At 41.8% G+C, this 27,428-nt stretch overlaps 1 protein-coding gene across 1 annotated transcript in view; it reads left to right on the top strand.

The window, feature by feature from the left end:
- Positions 1 to 16,511, top strand: part of LONRF2 (LON peptidase N-terminal domain and ring finger 2) — a 44,917-nt gene extending 28,406 nt beyond the window's left edge. Inside the window, exons 8-12 of the mRNA XM_073897855.1 lie at positions 98 to 219; positions 1,590 to 1,748; positions 4,916 to 5,078; positions 7,595 to 7,744; positions 9,425 to 16,511. Of these exons, the coding sequence (XP_073753956.1) occupies positions 98 to 219; positions 1,590 to 1,748; positions 4,916 to 5,078; positions 7,595 to 7,744; positions 9,425 to 9,619 (789 nt within the window). The 3' untranslated portion in view covers positions 9,620 to 16,511. The remainder of the gene's footprint in view (positions 1 to 97; positions 220 to 1,589; positions 1,749 to 4,915; positions 5,079 to 7,594; positions 7,745 to 9,424) is intronic.
- Positions 16,512 to 27,428: the final 10,917 nt, after the last annotated feature.

The following is a 27,428-nucleotide window of genomic DNA, read 5'->3' as shown; positions in this document are numbered from 1 at the left end:
TCTCCGCCCTGGTTGACCTTTTCTACTGGGGACAGAGTGCTTTGTACTCTAGAATGAATTACGATGTGGTATTATTTAACATTTCCTTTTGTTACAGTTGTTGGCAAGCAGAAATTTTAATATAACTATTTTGGCCGAAGAATTAATATTTCGATATTTATCTGATGAACTCTCTGATAGGAAGAGAATTTATGATGAAGAAATGACAGAGCTGTCAAAGTAAGTCCTCATGTTGTATGTACTTGGTTTTGAGTTCAGATTAAAGAAGGAAACCCTTGCACTCATACTTTTCTCAGGTTTTTATCCCCCCTTGGCAGAGAAATTAGACCTAAAAATAGAAAAAAATATTAATTGCAAAGAGTTTATGGAAATTTGATTGAAAGGGGTCATAAAAAATATTTCAAAAGTGTGTCCTCCTGGGGCCCCTGGGTGGCTCAGTCAGTTACGTGTCTGACTCTTGATCTCAGCTCAGGTCTTGATCTCGGGGTCATGAGTTCAAGCCCCATGTTGGACCCCATGCTGGGTATGGATCCCACTTTAAAAAAAAGTGTGTCTTCACAAAATTATGTAGTTGCTTTTTGTATCTAAATAAGTGGTACTGAATTTTTCAGAATTGAAAAGGCACAGTATATAGAAACAGGAGGGAAAACAGGTTTACCCCGTGAAATAGTCTTGACAGTTGTTTTTATCTTTTAAAGTGATTAGAGTTGTGTGTTGTAGCAAACTTTAACTATTGAGGTCTTATAATTCTTCCACTCTTTTTTATTTAGAACTCATTACCTTTGACTACTTGTAGTTTTTGCTTTTATCAGAACTTTTTTCTCTTCTTCTTATTTATTTTTATTGAGGTAAAATTGATGCATAGCACTATATGAATTTCAGGTATGTAACATAATGCTTTGATATTTATATATATTGCAAAATGACCACCACAATAAGTCTTAACGTCCATCACTATACATAGTTAGCAAATTTTTTTTCTTGTGGTGAGAACTTTTAAGACCCATTCTCTTACCAACTTTCAAATATGCAATGCAGTATGATTAGCTGTGGTCACCATGCTGTGCATTACATCCCCAGGACTTACATATTTTGCAGCTGGAAGCTTGTACCTTTGACCCCCTTCACCCATCCCCCACCCAACCTCAGCCTCTGGCAAACACCAATCTTTTGTCTGTGTCTATGAACTTGGTTTTGTTCTTCCTAGATTCCACTTGTAAGTGAGGTCATACAGTATTCATTTTTTCTGACTAATTTCACTTAGCATAGTGCCCTCAAGGTCATTAGAACTTTTTTTAATCATAGTCGTAAGCTATAACTTTATCCAAGTAAGTTAATACAATTCAGCATGTTCTGTCTCATCAAATTAAATAAGACCGGCTTGGCAGGAAACCTGGTAAGCTGAGAACTTTCTCATGAGGTGGTCCTTGGCTTCCTTTCCCCACTAAAGACTGAGACAGGCCTGAGGGTTTTATGTTGTAAATGAGAGAATTGAGGTTGGCTAGCTTTTTCTATTTTACAGTGACTAATATTCCCCTTTGTTTCTAACTGCTCCTACTTCTAAGTTTACATTTTCCCTCACCCAACAGTCTGACCAGAGATGTCCCCATCTTTGTGTGTGCCATGGCCTTCCCCACGGTGCCGTGTCCACTTCATGTCTTTGAGCCCCGCTATCGGCTTATGATAAGAAGATGCATGGAAACTGGCACCAAACGGTTTGGCATGTGTCTATCTGCTGAACACGCAGGGTAAGAATTGCCAGCATTCATAGGGTCCTAAATAAATACATAACTTGTTATTTTTCTCAAAGAACAATTTAAGATGATATCGAAAACTTCCGGTAGCTCCCATTACACAACAATGTCTAAGTCTGAGGCTATCTGTGATGTGGTCCCAGGCTTTTTTCTGGCCTCATCTCCTACTCCTTTCTTTCAGACATCATACTTGCTAGTCCACTACCATATTATTTGCCTTTCTCTAAATACAGCTCGTATTCATGCTTCTTTCTACCTGTAATTCTTTTCTAGTTCACCATCATGCAAACAAATCCAGTCTAACTTTTAAGGTCTAAAAAATTTGCTAAAAAATTGAAGCCTCTACCTACACAGCGCAGACAAATTTCAGTCTTATAACAACCCCAGCTCTTAAGTTTTTACCTCTCCTTGTTTTACATCAAATTGGCAGGCAGCTCCGCTCCATGGCTGCTCTGGGGACTCTGGGTCCTTCCCATCTGTTGGCTTGCTCATCCCCTAGGGCTTTGTCATTACTGCATGGTTATGATAAGGTCACTACATGCAAGTTGTAGCTGGTAGAAGAGGCACATCTGCTCTGGAAGGATTTTGGAGAAAAGGGATACACATCACTGTTGCTCACACCTACTGCAATGGAGGCTGGGAAATGTAGCCCACCCATGTGTCCAGGAAGAAAAAGAGAATGGATATGTAGGACTATCCACTAGTTTCCACCATATATACCTAGGAACAGATCTTTTTTTTATTTTTTCAAGATTTTATTTATTTATTTGACAGAGAGAGAGAGAGCACAAGTAGGCAGAGAGGCAGGCAGAGGGAGAGGGAGAAGCAGGCTCTCTTCTGAGCAGGGAGCCCGATGTGGGGCTCGATCCCAAGACCCTGGGATCATGACCCGAGCCAAAGGCAGACGCCCAACCGACTGAGCCACCCAGGCTCCCCAGAAGAGATCTTTTTAAAGATATGTGTAGGACCTTTATGGAAAAAATTCTACAGCTTTATTGAAAAATATTCAGGAAGATCTAAATAAATGGAGAGAAATACCATATCCATGGATGGATGCATAGACTTTGATGTCATAGAAATGTCAGTTTTACCCAAATTAGTCTATAAATCTAAAGGAGTTTCAGTCAACATTGCAAGAGGGGTTTTTCATGGAATTGTTTGAGCTGATTTTTAGAATTATTATGGAAAAGTAAAAGATCAAAACCGTGATAGTTTTGAAGAAATCCGTTGAGTAAGATGGGAGAACACTCTCAAAATAAACTTAGAAGTCCTAGTAAGTAGATCACTGAAACAGAATATGGAGATAAGGAACAGATCCGCTCATTTATGGACCCCACATTTACATATAATTTTGTGAGAAAAGGCAAGCTGCTCACTTAAAAAGTGCTTAGAAAATTAGTGGGCAGTCCAGATGGAGAAAAATAATCTTTTCTCTGCCTTGTACCATATACACAAATTAACACATATTATTTACATTCTCAGTATGAAAAACAACATATAAAAATTTTAAGAGAAAACATTGGAGACTATAATTAGGAAAAGGGAAAGATTTTTTTTTTTTTGTACAAGATGCTGAGAGCACATAGCATGGAAGAAGAGATTAATACATTTGAATATATTAAAATTTGATTCATCAAAATCAGCAAAAGCAGAGTGAAAAAACAAGTTCCGGAAGTTCTGCTTCCATGAAGAATACAGAACACTAAGAAGAGCATTACTCCAGACAAACTCTAGGATGTAAGTTTCTTGAACCTGTTGGTGAGCAGAGGTTGCTCACAGTAAGTGAGGAGAGGCAAGTCCCTCCAGGGAGAGCAGTAGACAAAAGCCTGGCTTACCTGTGACAGAGCCCAGAAGAAGGAGACCTGCAAGTGGGTAGGAAGAATTCAGCTAGTTTTTTGGGGGCCATGTTCTAATGACTTCATGTGGACAAGCATGAGAGTCCAGATGCTCTAGGAGTTACAGATGCAAAGGGGATTTGCCTTCATTCACAAGTTTTTGTCCACAGACAGGACAGGATGCTCATTGGAAAGACAGTTTCTGTAGCTGAGACAGGCTTTGGAGGAGCTGACATTTGAAGGCATTTGTCTGCTGATGGCTGGGGCAGGAAGTCCTCCCTTGAAGGGAATCTTCGGGGCACCTCCGTCAATGCCACTGGCTATGGGTAAGATAGCCCTGTTAGATAAGCAGGAAGAGATAGTTTTAGGAGAGATCCAAGTAGAGGTGTCCAGCCTTACAGGTGTGTGACTTGGGAACCGTCACTCATTGTTCTCTTGAAGGTATGTAATGAGGTTGTTCTTTCACTTTAGAATTAGGTAGCCTTGGGTTCAGATCTCAGGTCTAAATCTTGCCATGGCCTTACATAAGTTGTTTGATTTTTTTAAACCTTCCTGTTTTTGTGAGGCTTGGATGAATACATATTATAAACCACGCCATGTAATGCTTGACATGTAATGGGCTCAATCAGTCTCCTCTGGAAGCAGATGAGAGTTACAAGAGTGAGAGTGGTTAAGATCACAGGGGACAGCTTTGGAGCAAGGATGCCACCCTGGGTGGGCCCTGCGTGTGAGGGACATGTGGAGGAGGGAGGCATCTGTAAAGGGCTGTACAGGTCAGGGAGTACCACAGAGAGCAGCAGAGGGTGTTGGGTCGGTGACAGATCAGCAGGCTCATGCCAGAGCCATGTGTGACTTCCAGTGGGGTCATTTCAGTGGAATGGTGGGGTATGGAGACCTGCTGGGGAGCAGGAGATGAAGGCAGTGACTGTAGATGACTTTCCATAGCAGTTTGTTGGGAAGGACAGAGCTGGCCGGCATCAGTGGAAATGGGGAAGGAGGGAGCAGAATCTGTGAGTGGCATGGCGGCCCCCAGACATACCGTGTGCTCTCTGTAGCCCCCTGCCGGTGCCCTGACCAGGGGACTGAGGATTCTCTCTCCACCTCTCAGGTCCTTCCAGAGCACTAGCTTATTTGAACCACTGCAGCCCTAGCACACTGTATGTGTGTGGAATCATCTGCAGGTGTCTCTTAGGGAAAATAAGGAATCATCTGCAGGTGTCTCTTAGGGAAAATAAGCTTGCTGGTCCCATGCGGAGACACCATTAGTTTTGTTTGGATCTTCTGTGTTTTTAAAATCGTGGTCATTTCTCCCAACTGTCCTGTCAGAATTTCAGAGTACGGCTGCATGCTGGAGATTAAGGACGTCAGAACGTTTCCTGATGGGAGTTCGGTTGTGGATGCCATTGGGATTAGTCGGTTCCGAGTTCTGAGTCACCGTCACAGAGATGGCTATAACACAGCTGACATTGAATATCTCGAAGATGAAAAGGTGAGGTATATTTTACTGCTGCGTGTTTAGCGGTCAGTCACCTTGTTTCCCTCTGCGCTGTGGAAACACTTGGTCGGATTTTTACTGACAAGGTGACTTATATCCTCCCTAATTTATTACCTCAGTGGATTTTTCACCTGATTTGGGACTGGTGGACACATCTCCTCCTCAAAAAAATTACCTTACTGTTGCACATTGCAAAATGTCTTTGTGATTTGTTGTCTTGGTGTCCCGGCTCAGGAGTTGGCAAACCTTTCCTACAGATGGCCATATGGTCAATACTGTAGACTTTCCAGGTCATGCAGTCTCTGTTGCAACTAGTCAGCTCTGCTCTTCTAGCACAGAAGCAGCTGTAGACAGTCTGTAAATGAGGTGGCACGACCTGTTTCCAATAAAATGCTGTTTACATAATAAACATATGCAATGAACAGGATTTGACTTGTCAGTAGTAGTCCATCCCTGTTCTGGATGCTGGTATTAGTTCAGAATGAGATATAATATAAAAAAACAGTGCTTAAAAATACCTTCTAAAGCTCAGTGTAAAAGGTTTGGATTTCTTACCCCTTAAGAAATACTGATATGTCTAATAGAAATATCAGAACCCATATCTTGACAGATTAACAAAATGTTTTGAAGAGATTCTCAGAAAGATGGGTACAAAGATGTCCCTAGCAGTCTTATTCATTAATGGCCAAAACCAAGAAATAGTGCAGATGCTCGTCAGCAGAGGAATGGATAAACCAACTAGTATATTTATATAATGGAATACTACTTGGCAATAAAAATGAAGGAACTGCTGACACACAGAACAACGTGGAAGAATCTCCTACGTCTCTCAACAAACACATCTCTCAATGTGATGCTAAGCCAGGGAAGCCAGGCATACAACCACACATGCTGTGTGGTTCCATTTATAAATTCCAAGACCAGGCATCACTTGTCTCTGGTGTTGGAGGGCAGAGACTGGCTGGGGGTAGAGGGAGGGCCATTGTGGGTGATGGAAATGCCCCCTGTCCTATTGACGATCATGATCCCACTGGTGTGTACGGCTGACAATACTCTGAGCCAGTCATTAAGATTGATGCATTTTCTGTATGTAAATTATCCTGCAGGAAAAATATTACAACCATCTAGAAAGAGGAAATCCTTGGAATTACTGTATCCCTCTTTTGAATTCTTTGGTTCACATTTAGAAACATGGAAAGTGAGAGTCTTTAGCTGTCTGACATCACCCTGGAAGTCACTTTGGGGACAGTGATGTACATCCATGATGCCCATGAGAAGAGCCACACCCACAGCACCAGCACCATCCCTTTTCCAGCTGCTGGTTCTGGTCATCCTGAGCACAGGGGCTCGAGGTGCAGGGGAGCCAAGCACAGCAAGTCAACCCTAACGCCACAGGACCAGAGAGTGGGGTTTAAAGGATGTGACTGTGTGTGATTGTTTTCGGGGTCCCTCTGCTGCCCCAGTAACAAATCTGAGGAGAGGGTTTATTGACGTGGATGGTGATTTTTAGTGGTCTATGTATGTAAAATGAGAGCTTACATAGCTACAACATGAAATAATTTTGATGTTTTTTTTTAAAAAAAGAAAATCCTCTACTACCTAGAATGTTTAATTTGTATAAGTCAAATTGAGAATGGTTGTATGCATTATAATCTAATTCCTCAGTTTACCCTAGTTTTCAGAGATACTAGAATTTTATAACCAGAAAGGACCTGAATGGTTTAGTCCCACTTTGTAGATGAAAAACCCCTACCCTCAGGAGGCTGTGTGACTGGCTCATGAGAATCAGCAGTGAAGCCAGAACACACCGGGGTCACTTGATCCCCTGCCCAGTGCTTTTCCCACTTAGGTGTTCCTGAGTAGGACTGGGACATACTTAAAATGAATGATTTGGCAGTGAGATAGGCAGCCAGAAGCAAAGCATGGTAAATCTAAAGCATCAGGCTGTGTAAGGCTGTGTAAGGCTGTGTAAGGCTAATGCAGAGAAGTGTGGTAGCCGTAACATGTTTTTTGGAATATAGTTTGTGATATGGAATACAATATTTTAAATGTCTCACCCTTTGACTTGACAATTCTACTTCTAGGAAACTATCCTGAGGGAATGATGGCCCCTTCTCTCACCACCGACAACAAAAATAAAACAACCCCCCCTACTTTTGCATAAATATTTATATTGCTGTGTTATTTTTAAATATATCTTATCTGAATGGTGGAGTAAATTCTCAAATATAGGATTGCATGTAGCCATTGAAAATTACTTATAGTAATATGGGATATGTTTATATTGTTAAGAGAAAAATCAGGATGTTATAGAAAGACAGGGTAGATAGATCTTCACTGTATAAGAAAAGTACAGATTTGTATGTTGAGCACATAATAGGTTTATAAAACACGAATCAATTATCTAAGAAATAAATGCCACGAATCCACTTAGCAAACGCGGCAGATGTTGCTACATTTCATGTGTAATAATGAGTTGTTGAAATGGTGGTCCCTTTTTCCTTGATCAGGTGGAAGGTCCAGCATATGAAGAACTTACCAGTCTTCATGATTCAGTTTATCAACAGTCGGTTTCCTGGTTTACTTCACTTCAGGATCACATGAAGGAACAAATTTTAAGCCATTTTGGGTTAATGCCAGACAGGGAATCTGAGCCTCAGGTATAGTCTCCTTATTTCTTTTATAATGCTATTATCTGCTGCTATATAGTGTGCTAAGACATTATTCTGAAGGAAAATTAGGCAGTACTATGCAATATACTCTATCGTGATCACTTATGAACCAATTCATTTATCGACAGCACAAAGAAGCGCCTAATATAGTAACATGTGCCTTTTGGAGCAAAACAGTTAATGCTTTCTGATTAGTACTGCATAAAGGTAATTTCTTTTCTATCAAAAAAATTTATTCTGATTGGCTGTCAGCTTTAGTACTTTTATTTCTCTCCAACTATTTAAACCAACTGTTTTATTTCTTCTCCAACTATTTAAATCAACTGTTTAAATCTTACGATTTAGAGAGTAATAATCCTTGTATATTGGCATGAACACTCCGTGTTTTGCACATAATATTGCCTTGCACCTAATAAACAGGTGTTGAATAAATGAAGAGAAAATCAAACTCTCATTAAATTAGAAGACTTCCTGCCTTCTGTCCAGCCCAGCTTTCTCTGGTGCTCTGCAAGCGTGCTTTCTGTGAAGCTGGCTCTTCAGGCAATGCCTGGCTTCAGGCTGTGAAGCAGTTCTAAGTGCAAATGAATCCTCTCCTCCTCCTCTGGGTGACAGAGCCAGGCAGGGATGGCTTAGGCTTGTGGCTGAGAGTATGTAGTTCCTTCTACTGTACATGCTCATCTTTCTTGTGGAGAGAGTGGGGCTGGAGGACCAGTTCTCAGAAGGTTTGGGGGAAGAGGAAATGTCCTTTGTACTTTTCCCATTCATTTTTATGTTCTTTTTCTATCTCTTGAGGATTTCTGACGTCTCCCCCTCCCCCCCATGTCTTTTCCAAACTCAAGACCATCCTGTAAGCCAAAAATTATCTCAAATGTAATCCTCCCGATCTTTCAGTAGAATCTTCCTCATCCTAAACTAAGTTGACACCAGAGTCTACCCTCTCTCGTTCCCAGGTGGGATTCTGTGTACCTTTGGGGTGGGATTGGAGGAGAATCCAGGACAGGAAGCTGGGAAGCCTGGTTATCTTGGTTCTTAATGCCAGAAATACTGAGAACAACTTTATGACCAGCTTTGCTTAGAGCTCAATCCAGAAGTGTGTGTTTGGGTACGTGAAATAAAGGGTATCAGCATAATAATTCTTGTACAGTTAATTCGTGGTGGTTCCCATATATATAATTAACAATAATTCATATATAGATGTTCCATCTATGTGTGCACATTTATCACATAGCTATTAAAAGCTTTATTATAATACTCAAACTTGTACACATAATTTTAGCCTTTCTAATATTGAGTTTTTGTGGTATTTAAAACTAAAAAACAATAACACAGAACACTGGAAATAAAGGTAAAAATTATGGTCCTTTCATCCAATAGCTATGTACTCCCAACTAAAGCTTTGAGAGAACAGAAGCAAGTAATTCATGAAATTTCTCTGTGGAATATGCTTCTCTTTGCAAGCTCTTTGTTTTGTGAGTTCTTCCACATTTAAATGTGTAGCAGGAAAGCAAACTTTGTATGTCAAGGGCTGAATGGATGGGAAGTAGACCTAAAATAGAAGGTAGCATTTAATTCTTGCTCCTGCCTTACTGGTGAAACAGAAGGACAGTATTGGGGGAAGAGACTTGTATTTTAGGTGATAATTTTGATTTGCTTTCATTTCTTTTGCAGAGTAACCCTAGTGGCCCCGCATGGTCCTGGTGGATCCTGGCGGTGTTGCCATTGGAACGCAAGGCTCAGCTGGCTATTCTTGGCATGATCTCCCTTAAAGAGCGTCTGCTTGCCATTCGGCGAATATTAGTCATCATCACGCGTAAGATGAATAGTCGGCAGGAGCTGGTTAATAGCAGGGAGAGAAATAATTAATTTTCTCTCTCTCTCAAGGTTTCTGGAAGCCCTTGTACTTTTGTGAAGAGTGCTAGGCATGGAGAATATCATCCCATTCATCATGCTTTGTAAAATGCTCGTTGATAGGGTTACAAAATGGAACACTTAGCAAACATTGACTCCTACTCAAATGTTAAAGGTCTGTGCCTCACGGAACCTGACTCTGTGCAAGATGAGTCTGAAGTTTGAATGGAGCCCATGGTTGGAAAAGAACCTAAGAGAATCTCTCAGAAGCAGAGGCTCTAGGGTGTAGTTCACTGACAGCAGGGAACACCACAGATGGTTGACAAGTGGTTTAGGTTTTGCAAGAAAGAAGTACCCTTTCCCCAGTGAAGTGTCTTCCTGTACCAGATGGAAATAGCATGCTTTGGTGGCTAGACAGGAAGGGGAAACCACATTTTTATCTGGAAGCAGATTTCTCAGAACACAGGCTAACTGAAAATGTGCTTAGGCTTTGTGTGTCACTGTGAAGTTGTCTGTGAAGTTGGGGAATCAAACTGTGGTCCAGTGCAGGAGCCCAAATTAGTCGTCACCCAAGAAGCTGTAGCTGCTCGATAGAACTGTGTTTTGTGTCCGGCGGTAGTTCAGATATTGTACATTGCATGTTGTAATCAAATGAACGTCAGAATACACAAAGGTGTACCCTGGATATAGAAAAATCTGAGAACAGTATAGGTGACTTGAGGATATATATTCCTACACACTCAAGAAAGAGTGAGCAAAAGTTAGCTAAAACTCTACATGCATTGGTATGTCAACATACAACCAAACTAGTGCAAAAAATTCCTTGAAAACATAACCCTGTCTTGTTATTTGGTGGGTACTAAGCGTTTAGGAAATTGTCCTCTTGCTACTAGGATTTGCATTGGAAATTAGGCCCATCAGTAATTTGAGTTCACCATCCATCCACTCATATATGAAGACATGAAAAAGCTGCTATGGAATGGGCATCTATCTATTCCAGGAAAACATACCAGGACAATATGCAAGAAGCCGGAGGTGGGGATGGGATGTAAATAGTCAGCAAGTTTTTCCTCCATGTTCAACCTAAAACTTTTCTTTGTGTCTTTTGAAAAGAGGTTTCAGAAGTGATCAGACCTGGTGTTATCTATTAAAGAACAATACATGACAACTTCAGCCTCGGATGCATGTTGGTAGTATTAATCGGAATAACCATTTGAACCTGAGATACTGAATTGTTCTCACTGGCCTAACCAGCTAGTGCATTGAGTAGGCTACTTGGTCTATGCTGTAGATAGAATGGAAAGATGATGAGAACCAGGCCAGGGAATAAAGCACAGCTTTCTAAGTTTTGCTGTATTTATTCAAGGTGTATGACATTTGAGTTTTAACAAATATATTTCATAATGTCAAAAGTTGGTTGTTTATCAATCCATCAAGCATTTTATTAGAAAGACTTTATAATTGTGTTTCATTTTAATTGTAGAAGTTTTCAATAGCTAAAGCTCAGTTTCATTATGGGAGTGAGAAAATATTATTCTTATATAACTTAGTCATAAAGTGAAAATGTGAAAGTATTTCCAATAAGATGTTTCTAGTGCCTCACTTCCTGCAAATCTCAAATCTCATCTTGAACATGGTTTAAAGGCAGTTTCGCCAAATGATTTCTAAAATATTTTATTGATTCATGTGTTAATGATAGTATCCAACCTTCTTAGGCATTGTATCTTAACCTGATCATCTAAAAGAAAACAAAACTGTCTAGTATGCCAGAGGACCTTTCTTGGGAATGGTTCATGGACATGGGTATGCACTGACCATTCTCTTTCTTTCTCTTTTGGAGAATTTTTCCTACCTTAAAACCATATCATTGCTGTTTCCACCTGAGAGTATGTAAAATAACCACAGTGTGTTCACAGTTTCCCCAGGAGCCTTCCTGAAGTTAAGTCCCTGTGCTCAGCGTACCAGGGCTTGACTGTACATCAGATGTTGTTGCTTTCTCAGCCTTACTCCTGAAATGTCATTACTGGCACAGATCTCTGACCAGAACCACTAACTTATCTTTTCCTGATTCTGTCTGCTTTTTTCTCAGTTGTCAGCTCTTTCCAAGTGTTCTTGTGTAAAAGCCTGTTTGGCAGTAATGATGTAGCTAGAACAGCAAAAGTTTCGGTTGTCTGTCTTTTGACACCCAAGGGAATGGACTGTGACCACTTCAGGCTCTGTCCAGCATCTCACCTCTGCCTAGAGCAGAGCAGGATCAGATGGGCACTTCCTGAGCACTTAGATGATATTCTTTTTTTTTTCTTTTAAGATCTTATTTGTTTATTAGAGAAGAAGAGAGCACACGCTCGAGAGAGCACAAGCAGTGTGGGGGGCAGGGAGGGAGAGGGAGAAGCAGACCCCCACTTAGCAGAGAGCCCGACGTGGGACCGACGTGGGACTTGATCCCAGGACCCCAGGATCATCACCTGAACTGCAGGCAGATGCTTCACTGACTGAGCCACCCAGGCGCCCCTGAGATGACATTCTTTATCAGGAAGTTGGACCAGGGAAATAATATCTCAAGTCATATTATGAGGGAAGCTTCCCTTTACAAACTTAAGGAAACATAAACTCCAGTTTGCTACAAATTTGCTACAAATTTAGCTAAAGCAGTGGAACAGCTCCACCCCCACATACCTCTTTTCTATCATGGAGATGTCATTTCTAATATTTCTCAGAAAACAAGGTCTCATTCAGAGTCAGAACATTCAAGTTTAATTTTACTGAAAATGTTCCAACACTAATGGTCTAGTTACATCAGAATAAAAACAGAATCTACTTAGAGTAATAATAAGAGTGTGGGGGGAGTAATTTTTCTTCTTTAAGTATAGTACTTGAGGCACATTCTGTAAACTCTGTTAGGTGTTTTTTCATTTCACTCTCCTAAGTGGCTTGACTCGTAATTCCATCCCTGCCTACATCTCTGAAATACAACTGTTATCCTGATGGGCAGTGTTCTGAAAGCTCATGAGATTTTTAGGATATCACATTCCCTATGTGTCCTCATCTTCAAAATTGAAAGTTAGAATACTTTTTAAAGTTCCAAATTTAAAAAAATGTAAAATTTTAAGATTTTTCCATGCAACCACATAAGTGGTTCATAACCAATTCATGTGCCAACTTTTGGAGTGTTATCCCATTTTTATAACCACAAAGATGTCCTTTCTTCTCTTAAGCATCACTGCCCCCCCATCTCCCAAACCAAAAAGCACCAAAAGTGTTTAGTAAGTTGTATCTCAACTATTAACATATATCAAGTCTTACTACAGGACTTTTGAATCGTCAAGGAACAAAATTATAGATGGTAGAATTACCACGAACTATGATAGTATCATTTTGTCATAAAATTATTTGAAAATTGGTAGTTGTTATAATCACAAAAATACTCCATTGCCTGGACTAGCTGTATTACATAGAAGTCATTATGATTTTTAAATTGCTTTTAAAAAGTACTCATCTGTTTCTTCTTCCTTTCCCCTTTTATGTTAAATTACTTTGATAGGTACCACTCTTTAAAATTTAGCTGCTACCTATCAAATATTGTGACAGATACAAAGAAGAAAGATGGAGCATTAGGAGGGAAAATAAATGTTGGGTGAGTTTTGTTTAAGGCATGAGGTTTTATTTTTCCTAAATACTCCCATGGAATAGGGTAGAAAGGTCCCCATCTCCCATTCTCAACATGGATAGCAGTGGCAGCTTGCAGAAAGAAGCTCTTTCTCTGTAGCTCTGCCCTTATGAGAAGACCCTGTTCTGATTCTGTGTCTCATCGAAACTAAAAAGCCAGGGAGGCTAGATCTGAATGAGTAGGGTGAGCTGTGCCAGCCATATGGGAAAAATTGAACCCTGATTGTTGCCCAGTATCACCTCGTCCCTAATGGGGCTAATGCTTCATTCTGAGCCATTGCTTTCTGACTCATAGGAGGTATTTCCACCTTTGCAACTCCTCCCCTTAACTTCACCTTAACTTTGGCCTCTCAACTGCTAAAAAAAAAATTACCAAGTCTGCTGAATCCTGACAAGTAGCTTTTAGTAGTGGACCTGCTTTTAGGTGAATATTAGCATATTGAGTATTAGAATATTGCAGTAGCATAAATTATTGAAAAAATTCATTTGCCCCCACTGCAGATAGACTAGTTGGGGACATAGCTCTGATTTGTGCCCAAGACTTAATTTCTAAGTGGCTGGGTGACAATGCAGAGAGGTCCATGCCACTGAAAGAAAAATTTATTGTTACTCATATTTCCACTAGAAATGAGAGGCATGCACTCAGGGCCACATGGGGAAGCACCAGAGCCAGAAGGCAGAAGCAGGAGTGTGGGGGAGAGCCTTTATTGTGTTTCTGTGGGAAACACCAGGCAGGGCAGGGGAAACAGCTTGGGATTGTCTAGTTTGGGTGGTGGTGGGTTTTGGGCTATACGGGTGGGATCTTCTCTTGTATTGTGCCCTGGGTGAGTAAGGCCGAGGACTCTTTTTTCATGGACTGTTAAGAGCCAGACAAAGGAGGTGGCTCAGAGTGTGGGCTCTGGATTGGTTGGTTCTCATATGAAAGTTATGCTTCCTCATGGACCCTTTGCTGCCTCTGACTGACCAGCCCAGTGAGGCCCCCAAGATGTCAAAATATCATAAAGTCTTTTTTAACACATGATTGATGATTGTCCTCTCATGTTTTGACATCACAGTAAGGAAACTTTGGGGTGATAATAATGGAGACATTAAAGAGTAAGGCATACGTTTCCTTGAACAGCACCAAAATTTTTTTTTATTATTATGTTATGTTAGTCACCATACAGCACTTCATTAACTTTTGATGTAGTGTTCCACGATTCATTGTTTGCGTATAACACCCAGTGTTCATTGCAACAGGTGCCCTCCTTAATATCCATCACTGGGCTAACCCATCCCCCCACCCCCCTCCCCTCTAGAACCCTCAGTTTGTTTCTCAGAGTCCATAGTCTCTCATGGTTCGTCTCCCCCTCCGATTTCCCCCCATTCAGTTTTCCCTTCCTTCCCCTAATGTCCTCCAAAGTGTTATGTTATAAGAGTAGGAAGGAGCAGCACAGGCAGAGGTGTAAGGAGTCCTTGAGGCTGGCCCATAACTAAGGTTCCCATTTATGTGTATTAGCCAGGATCATAGATCTGGAGTCTTGGGGGGGGGGGGTCTTCAACACTGTCTTAGCAGAGTTGTAAAGAGTATGAAAAGTATGAGTATGATAATAATATCTTGATCTATTTCTCGAGTCAAGATGGCAGGTCCGGCAGTTATGCTATTGGAGCATATGATAATTTAATAAATACATTAACAATTAAGCAGTAAGTGTGTGTAACCAAGGGAAAGGAGTGTTATGACTAGAGACATGGGGTAGGAGGTTCTGGTGGAAAGCTGGAGAGGGCAGTAGAAGGAGAGTGAGTGAGCGGTCCTCTCCCAGAGACTTGAGGGGTTGACTGAGAGAAGGCAGGTGCTTCCTGGGGAAAGCAATAATCACCATTCATTTTTGGAATACTTTACAGATAGTAACCTCCATCAGACTTCACTTTAGGCATGGGAGCGTAGGGGTATATGTTTTGGCAGAGAGCAAGGAATATACCAGGGTTATGTGCGAAACAGGCAGCAAGCTCAGAAACATAATAGAATCCCTAATATTTAAGGAAGAGAAGTAAAAATGTCCTGTGTCCAATTTGTGACTTAACAAAGGCAGTCTATGGGCATAAATTCTAGTGTCCAAAATAGAGTTGTCTCCAGTGGCAATCCCCTGGTCTGGGAGATGTCATCTGAGCAATGAGCTTCTGGGCCAGAGTGATGTTGTCTAGGGTGTGGGATGTGGGGTATTCATTTTAAGTGGGTACCCACTCAGGTTGATGTGGGTCTCAATGTTTGCTATGTTTGCTTGAAACAGTGATTTATTTGAGGTGTTTGCAAACCAGTGAAAGCAACCAGACCAGCAGTAATAAGACCAACAGTCAGTAGAACAGTGGGCAGCTACACCTGGCAGAGTTTTTGTTTTTGATTTTTGGTTTAGGTTCACTTGGGTCTCTTATCAGTTGAGCAGCTGCCTGGCCTGTGGGAATGTCTTTGATTAATGGGTCCCAAGAAAGTATGTGCCCTCAATCTGGCCCCTTGTGGGATGGGGGCAAAATAGAAAAATTTATAAAGACAGGGGAAAACCTTGTTAAAGGGACTAACATATAATGAGTTTTTAATATACATGAAGGCAACACATATCCCCCTTTATTTTTTTAATTTAAATTTTAGGTAGTTAACATGCAGTGCAGTATTGGTTTCTAGAGTAGAATCCAGTGATTTATCACTTACGTACAATACCCAGTGCTCATCACAAGTGCCCTCCTTAGTACCCATCACCCATCTAGCCCATCCCCTACCCACCTGCCTCCATCAACCCTCAGTTTGTTCTTTGTTGTTAAGAGTTTCTTATGGCTGTTTCCCTCCTCTTTTCTTTTCCCCCTTCCCGTATATTCATCTTTTTTCTTTCTTAAATTCCACATGAGTGAAATCATATGGTATTTGTCTTTCTCTGAGTGACTTATTTCACTTAACATAGTACACTCTAGCTCCATCCGTGTCACTGCAAATGACATTCTTTTTGATGGCTGAATAGTATTCCATTGTGTGTGTGTGTGTGTGTGTGTGTGTGTGTGTGTGTGTGTGTGTGTGTATACACACCACATCTTTTTCATCCATTCATCAGTCGATGGACGTTTGGGCTCTCTCCATAGTTTGGCTATTGTAGATAATGCTGCTATAAACATTGCAATGCATGTACCCCTTTGAATCTGTATTTTTGTATCCTGTGGGTAAATCCTGGTAGTGCAATTGCTGGATTGTAAGGTAGCTCTATTTTTAACTTTTTTTTTTTAGTAATTTTTTATTGTTATGTTAATCACCATATATTACATCATTAGTTTTTGATGTAGTGTTCCATGATTCATTGTTTGTGCATAACACCCAGTGCTCCACGCAGAATGTGCCCTCGTTAATACCCATCACCAGGCTAACCCATCCCCCTACCCTCCTCCCCTCTAGAACCCTCATTTGTTTTTCAGAGTCCATCGTCTCTCATGGTTTGTCTCCCCCTCCGACTTACTCCCCTTCATTCTTCCCCTCCTGCTATCTTCTTCTTTTTTTTTCTTAACATATATTGCATTATTTGTTTCAGAGGTACAGATCCGTGATTCATCAGTCTTGTATAATTCACAGCGCTCACCGTAGCACATACCCTCCCCAATGTCTATCACCCAGCCACCTAATCCCTCTCACCCCCCACCACTCCAGCAACCCTCAGTTTTTTTCCTGAGATTAAGAATTCCTCATATCAGTGAGGTCATATGATACATGTCTTTCTCTGATTGACTTATTTCACTCAGCATAACACCCTCCAGTTCCATCCACATCGTTGCAAATGGCAAGATCTCATTCCTTTTGATGGCTGCATAATATTCCATTGCGTATATATACCACATCTTCTTTATCCATTCATCTCTCGATGGACATCTTGGCTCTTTCCACAGTTTGGCTATTGTGGACATTGCTGCTATAAACATTGGGGTGCACGTACCCCTTCGGATCCCTACATTTGTATCTTTGTGGTAAATACCCAGTAGTGCAATTGCTGGATCGTATGGTAGCTCTATTTTCAACTGTTTGAGGAACCTCCATACTGTTCTCCAGTTTGCATTCCCACCAACAGTGCAAGAGGGTTCCCTTTCTCTGCATCCTCACCAATACTTATTGTTTCTTGTGTTGTTAATTTTAGACATCCTGACAGGTTGAGATGGTATCTCATTGTGGTTTTTGATTTGTATTTCTCTGAGATGAGTGATCTTGAGCATATTTTCTTGTGTCTGTTAGCCATCTGAACACATACCCCCTTTAAATAGAGGAAAGTGCAGTTAGAAAACTTTTTTCCGCTTTATTAAAAATGGATAAATATAATTACATACATTCTGAGTGTACAGCATGATGATTTGATACACATGTACATTGAGATAATTAACACATCTGTCATTTCACATAGTATGTGTGTGATGAGAATGCTTAAGATGTACTCTCAGCTGCTTTCAAGAACACAATACTATATAATTAACTCTAGTCCCTGTGCTATACATTAAATCCTCAGAACTTTTATAGTTGAAAGTTTGAACCCTTTGACCTACATCCTCCCATTTCCCCTTCTCTCCAGCCCCTAACAACCACCATTCTATTCCTTATTTCTATCAAATCAGCTTTTTTTTTTTTTTTAAGTTTCCATATATAGTGATACCATACAGTATTTGTCTTTCTGTGTCTGGTTTATTTCACTTAGCATAATTCATCCCTGTTGTCACAAATGACAAGATTTCCTTCTTTTTAAGGCAGAATAATACTCGTGTGTGTGTGTGTGTGTATGTGTGTGTATCAGATTTTCTTTATCCAGTCACCCACTGAAACACATTTAGGTTGTTTCCGTATCTTGGCTCTTGTGAATAAGTTGCAGTGAACATGGGAGTGCAGATATTTCTTCAAAATACAAATTTCATTCCTTATGTGAGTTCATTTCATTTCCTATATGGTTTACAAATATTTTTCTCCATTCTATAGGTTGTCTTTTCAATTTATTAATTATTTTCTTTGCTGTACAGAAGCACTTTAGTTTGATGTGGTCCTACTTGTTTATTTTAGCTTTCCTTGCCCGTGCTTTGGGCATCTCATCCAAAAAGAAATCATTGCTAATACCAATGTCAAAGAGTTTCTTCTCTTCATTTTCTTCTAGACGTTTTTATGTTTTCAGGTCTTACGTTTCAGTCTTTAATTCATTTTGAGTTAATTTTCATAGGTATAAGATAGCTGTCCAGTTTCATTCTTTTGTGGATATCCAGTTTTCCCAACACCATTTATTGAAGAGGATATCTTTTTCCCATTGTGTTTGTTTTTTTGGAACCCTTGTCAGGTTTACTTGACCATATCTACATGGGTTTATTTTGGTGCTATCTGTTCTGTTCTACTGGTCTATGTGACTTTTTATGCCTGTAAGACACTATTTTAATTACTGTAACTTTGTAATGTAGTTTGAAATCAGAAATATGATACTGTCAACTTTATTCATCTTTCTCAAGATTGCTTTGGATATTGGGGTCTTTTGTGCTTCCATATGAATTTTGGGATTTTTTTTTCTATTTCTGTGAAAAATACCATTGGAATTTTGATAGGGACCACACTGAATCTGTAGATCACTTTGAGTAGTATGCACACTGTAACAATATCAATTCTTCCAATCTAAAAACATAAGATACCTTTCCATTTATTTGTGTCTTTAATTTCTTTCATCAACGTCTCACATTTTTCAATGTACAGGTCTTGTATCTCCTGGGATAAACTTATTTCTATATATTTTATTGTTTTTTTGATGTAATTGTAAATGGAATTGTTTTCTTAATTTCTCTTTCTGATAGGTTTTGTTAGTGTATAGAAATGCAATTGATTTTGTATCCTGGGACTTTACTGAATTCATTGATGAGTTCTAACAGTTTTTTGGTAGGAACTTTGGTGTTTTCTATTTATAAGAGATAATTTTACTTTTTCCTGTCTAGTTTGAATGCCTTTTATTTCTTTTTCTTGTTCAGTTGATGTGGCTAGGATTTCCAGTACTGTCTGTAATAAAAGTGGTGAATGTGGGCATCCTTGTTTTGCTCATGATCTTAGAGGAAAGGCTTTTAACTTTTCATTGTTAAGTGTGATGTAAGCTGTGGGCTTGTCATACATAGCTTTTATGATGTTGAGAAACATTCATTTTACACCTAATTTGTTGAGAGTTTTTATCATGAAAAGATGTTGAATTTTGTCACATACTTTTTCTGCATTACTGAAAAGATCATATACATTTGATCCTTCATTCTGTGGGTATCACATTGGTTGATTTGCATATGTTGAACCTTCCTTGCATCCCAGGGGTAAATCCCTCTTGATCCTGATGAAAATCATGTAAATCATGGGTAAATCTTTTCTATGTGCTCCTGAATTTGGTTTACTAGTATTTAATTGAGGTCTTTGTGAATCTATCTTCATCAAATATATTGGTCTGTAATTTTCTTTTCTTATAGTATCCTTACCTGGTTTTGTATCAGAGTAATAATAGCCTTGTTAAAAGGTTGGAAATGTTCCCTCTTCTCCAGTTTTTTGAGATGGTTTGAGAAGGATTGGTATTATTTAAATGATTGATAGAATTTATAAGTGAAGCTATCTGGTTCTAGTCTTTTCCTTTTAAGAATTTTTGATTATTCATTCAGTGTCCCTGCTTGTTATTGACATGCTCAGCTTCTCTATTACTTCATGATTCAGTGTTGGTAAGTTGTGTATTTCTTTGAATTTATCCATTTCTTCTAAGTCCTCTCATTTGTTGGCATAAATACTCGCAGTAGTCTCATAAGATCCTTTGTATTTCTGTGGTATCATTTGTGATGTCTCCTCTTTTGTTTATTGTGTATTTGCATCATCTCACTTTTTTCTTAGTCTGGCTAATGGGTTGTCAATTTTATCTTTAAAAAAAAACCTCTTCATTGATCTTTTCTGTTGTCTTTCTTGTGATTTGCACACTATCATTGCAGTATTAGAGTATTTTGAATATGACTATATATTTATCTTTACCAGTGAATTTTATATTTTATATGTTTTCAATTACTAATTAGCATCCTTTAGTTTTAGTTTGAAGAACTTTCTTTAGCATTTCTTGTAAGGCAGGTCTGATGATGATGAATTCCCTCAGTTTTTGTGTATCTGGGAAAGTCCTTTCTGAAGGACAGCTTTGCTGGGCAAAGCATTCTTGGTTGGCAGTTTTTTTCTTAGTGTACTCTGAATATATCATCCCATTTTCTGCTGGTCTGCAAGGTTTCTACAGAGAAATCTGCTCATAGTCTTATGGGGTTTCCCTGTATGTGATGAGTCTTTTTTCTCTTTGGCTGTTTTCAAAATTCTCTTTGTCTTTGATTTGTTTATTGATTTATTGATTTATTTAGGGAGGGGGAGAGAGCAAGAGGTGTGGGGGAAAGGGAGAGAGAATCTTTTTTTTAAGATTTATTTATTTTAAAGAGAGAGAGAGTACTCACACACAAGTTGGCAGAGGGAGAGAATCTCAAGCAGACTCCCCACTGAATGTGGAGCCCTAAGTGGGGCTTGATCGCAGGACCCATGAGATCATGACCTGAGCCAAAATCATGAATCGTATGCTTAACCAACTGAGCCACCCAGGCACCCTGGGAGAGAGAATCTCAAGCAAACTCCTTGCTGAGCATGGAGCCTGATGTGGGGCTCAGTCTCACAACCCTGAGATCATGACCTGAGCCAAAATCAATATTCAGATGCTTAACTGATTGAACTACCCAGGCATCCCATCTTTGAGTTTTAAGAGTTTCCTTATAATGCGTCTCAGTGAATATCTCTCCAAGTTGAATCTGTTTGAGGACCTTTGAGCTTCATATGCCTGGATGATTCCTATCTCTCTCCCAGTTTGGGAAGTTTTCTTCCATTATTTCTTTAAATGATTTTCTGTCTCTTTGTCTCTTCTCCTTCTGTGACATTCATAATATGAACATTTTTTAAAAGATTTTATTTATTTGAAAGAGAGTGAGTGAGAGAGAGAGTATAAACTGGAGGGGGGGGGGGAGGAGCAGTGGGAGAGGGAGAAGCAGACTCTCTGCTGAGCAGGGAGCCCGACCGATGTGGGGCTTGATCCCAGGACCCTGGGATCAGGACCCGAGCCAAAGGCAGATGTTCAACTGACTAAGCCACCCAGGTGCCCCAGTATGAACATTTTTTGCTTGCTGGTGTCCCATAACTCACATAGCTTTCCTCCACTCTTTTTTTGGCTTCTGATTGGATAATATCAATGCTCTGTTTTTAAGTTCAGAGATTCTTTCTTCGGCTAGTTGAGCTTGCTATTGAAGCTCTCTGTTGCATTTTTCATTTAATTTATTGTATCTGTCACCTCTAGAATTTTTATGTGGTTCTTTTTTATGATTTCAAATTTTTTTTGAAGTTTTTATATTATTCATGCATTAGTTTCCTGAGTTCATTGATTTGTGTTTTCTTGATTTTCACTGAGCTTCCTTAAAATAATTATTTTGAATTCTTTTTCAGGTAACTCACAGAGTTCCAATTCTTTGGGTCAGTTGCCTGAAAGTTATTGTGTTCTTTTTGTCATGCCATGTATCCTTGCTTTTTTTCTGTGTTTCTAGTGGGTTTATATTGATGTCTGAGCATTTGAGGGAGAATTTACCTCCCCCAACCTTTTCAGACTGGTTTGATGGGGAAAGCTTTTTACCTGAATGTGGGCTGTGAGGGCACTAGCTGAGTAGGGTGCATTTCTTGTTCTGGAGAGAGTACAGTGGCATAGTCTCTATGCAGGTCTGTTAGATGAGGTCGGTGTCAGTAAAGGCTGTGGGGATCTTTGGTGGCCCAGACTGTGGAGGGCTCACCGGTGGCAGTGGTGGCTAGGGCTACTGCAGTCCTTGGTGGTAAAGGTTGCTGAGGTCCTCCTGTTCTCCTTTGTTGCCCATGGAAGGAAGTTCTAGTTGAGAGCATCCCTCCTGACGCCCAGTCAGTACATTGATCCTCAGTGGAGCTGTGGTCCAAGGCTGGGTTGCATGCAGAACCATCATTGTGCACAGGTGCATTTGCTGCAGCTGGGACATCCGAGTCTGAGGTACTGGCATTTGCAGATCTCCCATGGAACCAGGGCCTGGGTCTGGGGCTTATGCATGACTTGAGCCCCAGGAGCACGGTATGCAGTAATGGCACAGACCCTAGGATGACCGAGTACAGCAGTGGCCTGGGCCCAGGGGGGTGGGGGACAGCATCAGCACATCCTGGGGAGAGTGTGTCAAAGTTCCAGCTCTGACCCCAGGGGGCAGGGGGCAGAGTAACAGCAGCTTGGCCCCAGTTATGCTGGATGAAAGCTCCAAACTGAGGAACCCGAGAGGGAACACAGAACTGTTGTGGCATGGCCTGGGGATGGCAGGTCAGCGCCTGGACTTGGGACCTGGAGGCAGGGCACAGAGCAGTAGTAACAACAGCCCAGCCCCTGTGATGGAGAATCAACGCACTGACTTAGGACACAGAGGACGGTCATGGCAGGGCTGTGACTTGGGACCCAGCAGCGGCAGCTCGGCCTGTGATGGCAGGTCAGACCATGGCCTGGAGACGAAGCATAGAGCAGTGGCAGCTCTGCCCTAGTAATGGTGGGTCAGAACCCCAGATAGAACCCTGGGGTGGGATGCAGAGCTGCGGCAGCACAACCCTGTGCTGGTGGGTCAAAGCCGTGACTTAGGAGCCTGGGGGCAGCTCTCACCACAGGGACTGCTCCAGCCCCAAGAAGGAGACCCTGCGTGACTGTGAGCAGCTCCGTCAGCTGGGCTCAGCGTTGGCAAAGACTGTTGGGGTCCTCAGTAGCGAAGGCTGTGACTGTCCCCTGTTGGGGGCCCCTGCTCTCCTTTCCCTGTGGGGTGCAACCCCTCTGAGTCTCTCTGGACTGAGGGTCGGGGTGGTGCAGGTAAAAATGCTTCCTACACTTTTCTATGTGGCCATCCTCTGGTTTTGAGCTCTGCAGGGTTTTTGCTGCTGCTTTTTTATAGTCCAGGGCTTTCCCGGAGCTGTTTCCATTGGTGTGTAGTTATTTCTTTGTTGCTTTTGTTGTTTTTGTGGGAGAGATGAGCATTGGGACCACCTACCCCATCACCTTGCCAGATACTTTGGTGGGGGAGTTTTTTAAAGTTTGTATGAGAGGTGAATCAACCAAGAGTCCCTGAATTAAGAGACATTAAGGCCTGGGGCATGATTGGGGCCATCGAGGGGTCTGTTTGCTAGACCCGAATTTGAAAAGGAGTTATTTGAGGAGATCATTATTTTTCAATTAAACTCATTGTCTGGGACCTACCAGGGACACGAAAGTTCTGTTGAACACCTTTTCCAAAAGCCTAGCATTGCATATTCTGAGAAGTGACATGTGTATCTTGGTTACTATTCATAATGCCTGTAACCTCCACGGGAATAAGGAGTGTCCTGGCAAGGGCTTATGTTGTGGGCCTGGTATATGTGTGAGTTTGATTTGTGTTTTAGAGATCTGTGAGGGACAAGATTCCCAGAGATTTTTATCCTGACAGGGACAACCTTAGGCAGTGGCAACAGTTGTGATATGTATGCAGATGGGGCTGTTTGCTGAGCAGAGCATCCAGTGCTAAGATGACTGCCTTAAAGTTTGGCCAAATGTGCCTACCCTTGGGCTCCCATCTTTTATTAGAGGGACATCCTGGCTAGGAGATAGAAAGTTGCAGTGTTCCTCTGAGCTCTCCATCATTTCTAGGAAGGTGGGCAATGCCATTCATGTAGTCTATGAACTTTCACTGCTGTTCACTCAGTTAATCCCAAGGGCTCCTCAGGTAGCCAAGGGTCTGGGGAGGGTGACCTCCTCTCACACAGTAGTATCTGGCAAGGGACTGAGGACAGGGGAGACCACCCCCTCCTGTAGGTGGACTATGTCAGAGAGCCCGAGTTTGGCTCCATCCTATATCCAGGGAGGCCTCAGTACCCATGTGGACCTTGTGGGGTGCTACTTTCTTGACCCGGGAGCATCTGGATACAGAGATACAGCCCAGTGTCTGGGAGAGCCTCTGTTTTCAGGAGAGTCTGGTACGTGGCCAGTCACTTGTTGTTTTAATGGTACACAGCATGAGGCTGAGAGGGTCAGTTTCTTGCATCTAAAGCCTTTGGGCCACTTATAGCCACATCAGTGACCTGAGAGGGGGTTGCCCAGATCTTTTGAGTGAAAGAGTCTCTGAGGGCAGTGCCCATTGATGTTAATTTGGTCAGATTTCAGAGGTCTTTTTGAAGGAGCCCCATGTAAGTGGGCTGATCTGTAAGTAGCAGCATCAGTGAGATTAAGGACAACTTGTAAATGAGGACCATGTGGTCATCAGAACCCAAAAAGTACTGAAAGATGTTGGACTTGTGTGTCCTTGGTGAGTGTGTCAGATGAGTCTCCTTGGAGCAAGGATGGCATCGTTGTGATGTGCCTGTGCTCCCAGAGAGGATGGGTACAGCAGAGATCTTGTCGGCGAAGTTGCTGAGGTAGCGCACAGGGAGCCTGGAGAAGGTGGGTGTGTCCCCTTGAGGTGAAGGCGACGTGTGCCTGAGAGACTGTTGCAGTAGGCACTGAGCAGAGGGTACTAGCCGAACCTCTAAGAGCAAAATATTTACCAGTTACTGATTGAACAGAATTAGTCATTTTACGACTATTGGATATTGAGTATTGGGGCCCTAATGCATGGGACCACCACAGCAAGATGGCAGAAATCTACCATGAAGGACCTTTATGTTCCCTGGGTTTAAGAACAGGCAAATTTGGGCTGCAAAAATGGAGAAGCAACTGGGATAACCAGCCCTTTGTGAATTAGGTTTTGTAGAATAAATTTTAATTCTTGAAGGACCTTATTTACTTACTTTGGGCCAGGTAAACTGTTTTAACGGTGTTGGGCGGGGGGATCACGGAGTCTCATTTTTATCAGTCTAATTTGTAAGTGACAAAGACTTACATTAATTATAATTTATTATTCATTATGTTAGAGTATCTGTACATGGGGTATTTTAGGGGAGTTGGTATTCTCCCTACAGGAAATTGAGACAAAACTACAGTTACAGTGAGGCATACCTATATTTCTTTCTGTTTTCTATTCGGTTACTTTTTTTCAGATTAGAAGAGCTACAGTGTCTAAACTTAGCAGAATCCTCAGGTATAAATAACTATAATCCACCCTCCCCCCACCCCGTGTTGATTAAGTCTAGGACATTTTGTCATTGGTGCATTTTAGCAAAATGTTCGTTAATTTAGAACCTACATCCAAGGTTGTAGAGGCACAAAAACCAATGAACACTTTTTTAATCTCTTGGTTATATAAATATTTTAGTGTATAAGTCTTATATATTTGCTCCATATGTAATTATTCTACATAATTTGTTATATGAAATTTTGTGGTATCATTTGTTGTTGCATCCAAGAGAGCAGTGGCAGCAGCATCCTGAGTTTGTGACCATGTAGTTGTTTTTTTTTTTTTTTTAAGATTTTATTTATTTGACAGAGAGACACAGCGAGAGAGGGAACACAAGCAGGGGGAGTGGGAGAAGGAGAAGCAGGCTTCCTGTGGAGCAGGGAGCCCGATGCGGGGCTCCATCCCAGGACCCTGGGATCATGACCTGAGCCGAAGGCAGACGCTTAACGACTGAGCCACCCAGGCGCCCCATGACCACGTAGTTTTAAGGAGGCTTGTATCGTGCTGATAGGCATCAGCACTCACGAGTGCCCAGACACACTGGCCAGGAGATTTGCCATCTTGGATGAATTGAGAACATTCCTCAGGTCCTAGGGGAGCAGGGAGAGACGACTTCTCTGTCTCGTCCTTTTTCTCCTCTTTTTATTGAGGTGGAATTTACTTTGAACAAAGAGCTACTGGTCTCCATGGAAGGAGTTTCTTATATCGCATTGGGTCTGGGGACAAATTGCAATGGCAGAAAGGCAAGTGACCACAAAGAGATCTGCCCTCGAAGTAACTTTTTTTCATTTTTAGAAAGACAGAGAACGTGAGTGGGGGCAGGAGCAGGGGCAGAGGGAGAGGGAGAATCTTAAGCAGGCTCCACGCCTAGTGGCCCGATGCAGGGTTCGATCTCACAACCCTGAGATCATGACCTGAGCCGAAACCAAGAGTCAGATGCTTAACCAACTGAACCACCCAGGTGCCCCTTGAAACAACTTTTTAAGCCTTTGGGGGGCCGTGGTTTCCATGAGGAGGGCGCTCAGCATCATGTCACCGATGGGTCCCTGTAGTGTGCTAGGAGCTAACACTTGGACTTCTGCCAGAGACACTTTCTAAAAGAGAGATCGTCTGGATGAAGTTGGCATCTGTGTGATGGGACCAGTTGCTCACAAAATGAGGAGGGAGGTAACTCAGGCGAGCAGCCCCAACGGACTTTGTCATTGCTGGCTTAGTCAACCGGCTTACATCCCCACATGGTCTGCTGGAGGAAGTCAGTCCTCGCTCCTGGTTGGTAAAAGCCTCTGCCTTGTGTGTCGGGCTGGTTATTCTAGTCCCTGAAGGGTCATCGGTCCAGAAACTAGACATATCAGGGTGGGGAATCTTGTGGGAGCCATGGGTCCAGTTATGTATCCCACAAGGTGCCAAGTCGGGAACGTGGGTTACCATGCAGCACCTAAGAGTAAATGAGGACTGTAGACACGCACACCGTTGAGGTCCTCCTACAAGTGAGGCTGGAACGCCGTGTCAGCATATGGCAGCTGCCTGAGTACAGGTGTGCCCGCGGCTGGCGGTGGGGGCTACTTAGTGAGTCAGGAGTGGTGAAGAGGCATGTCCCTCTGTCAAAACCAGTCACCCTTCTTGCTGCACCAGTTGTGATAAAATCTACCCACAGGATTTTAGTTTCTGGAGGTGACTGAGTGACAACATGGAAAAGCTAATGCCATACCACAAAAGGCCACAGGGAGACGCACCAGAGCCACTCAGGAGGCAGAAGCAGGCGCACTGGGAAAGTCTGGGGGAGAGCCCTTAGTGTTTTTGCAGCAAAGGCCAGGCAGGGCAAGGGAACATTTTAGGATTGGCTAGTTTGGGTAATGTCCGGGGGCTCTTGGCTATAGGGCTGACTGACCTCTAGTTGTGGGGTGCTGACCCTGGGTGATTAGGGCAGAGGAATACTGCCTCCTGGAGTGTAAGAACGAGATAAAGGAAGCAGGTG

This window comes from Callorhinus ursinus, unplaced genomic scaffold (assembly GCF_003265705.2).
Source record: "Callorhinus ursinus isolate GAN/ISIS: 27379988/994484 unplaced genomic scaffold, GSC_fseal_2.0 scaffold10, whole genome shotgun sequence".
NCBI classification, from domain to species: domain Eukaryota; kingdom Metazoa; phylum Chordata; class Mammalia; order Carnivora; family Otariidae; genus Callorhinus; species Callorhinus ursinus.
The sequence above is the reverse complement of the archived record's forward strand: the minus strand, read 5'-3'. Positions and strand labels throughout refer to the sequence as shown.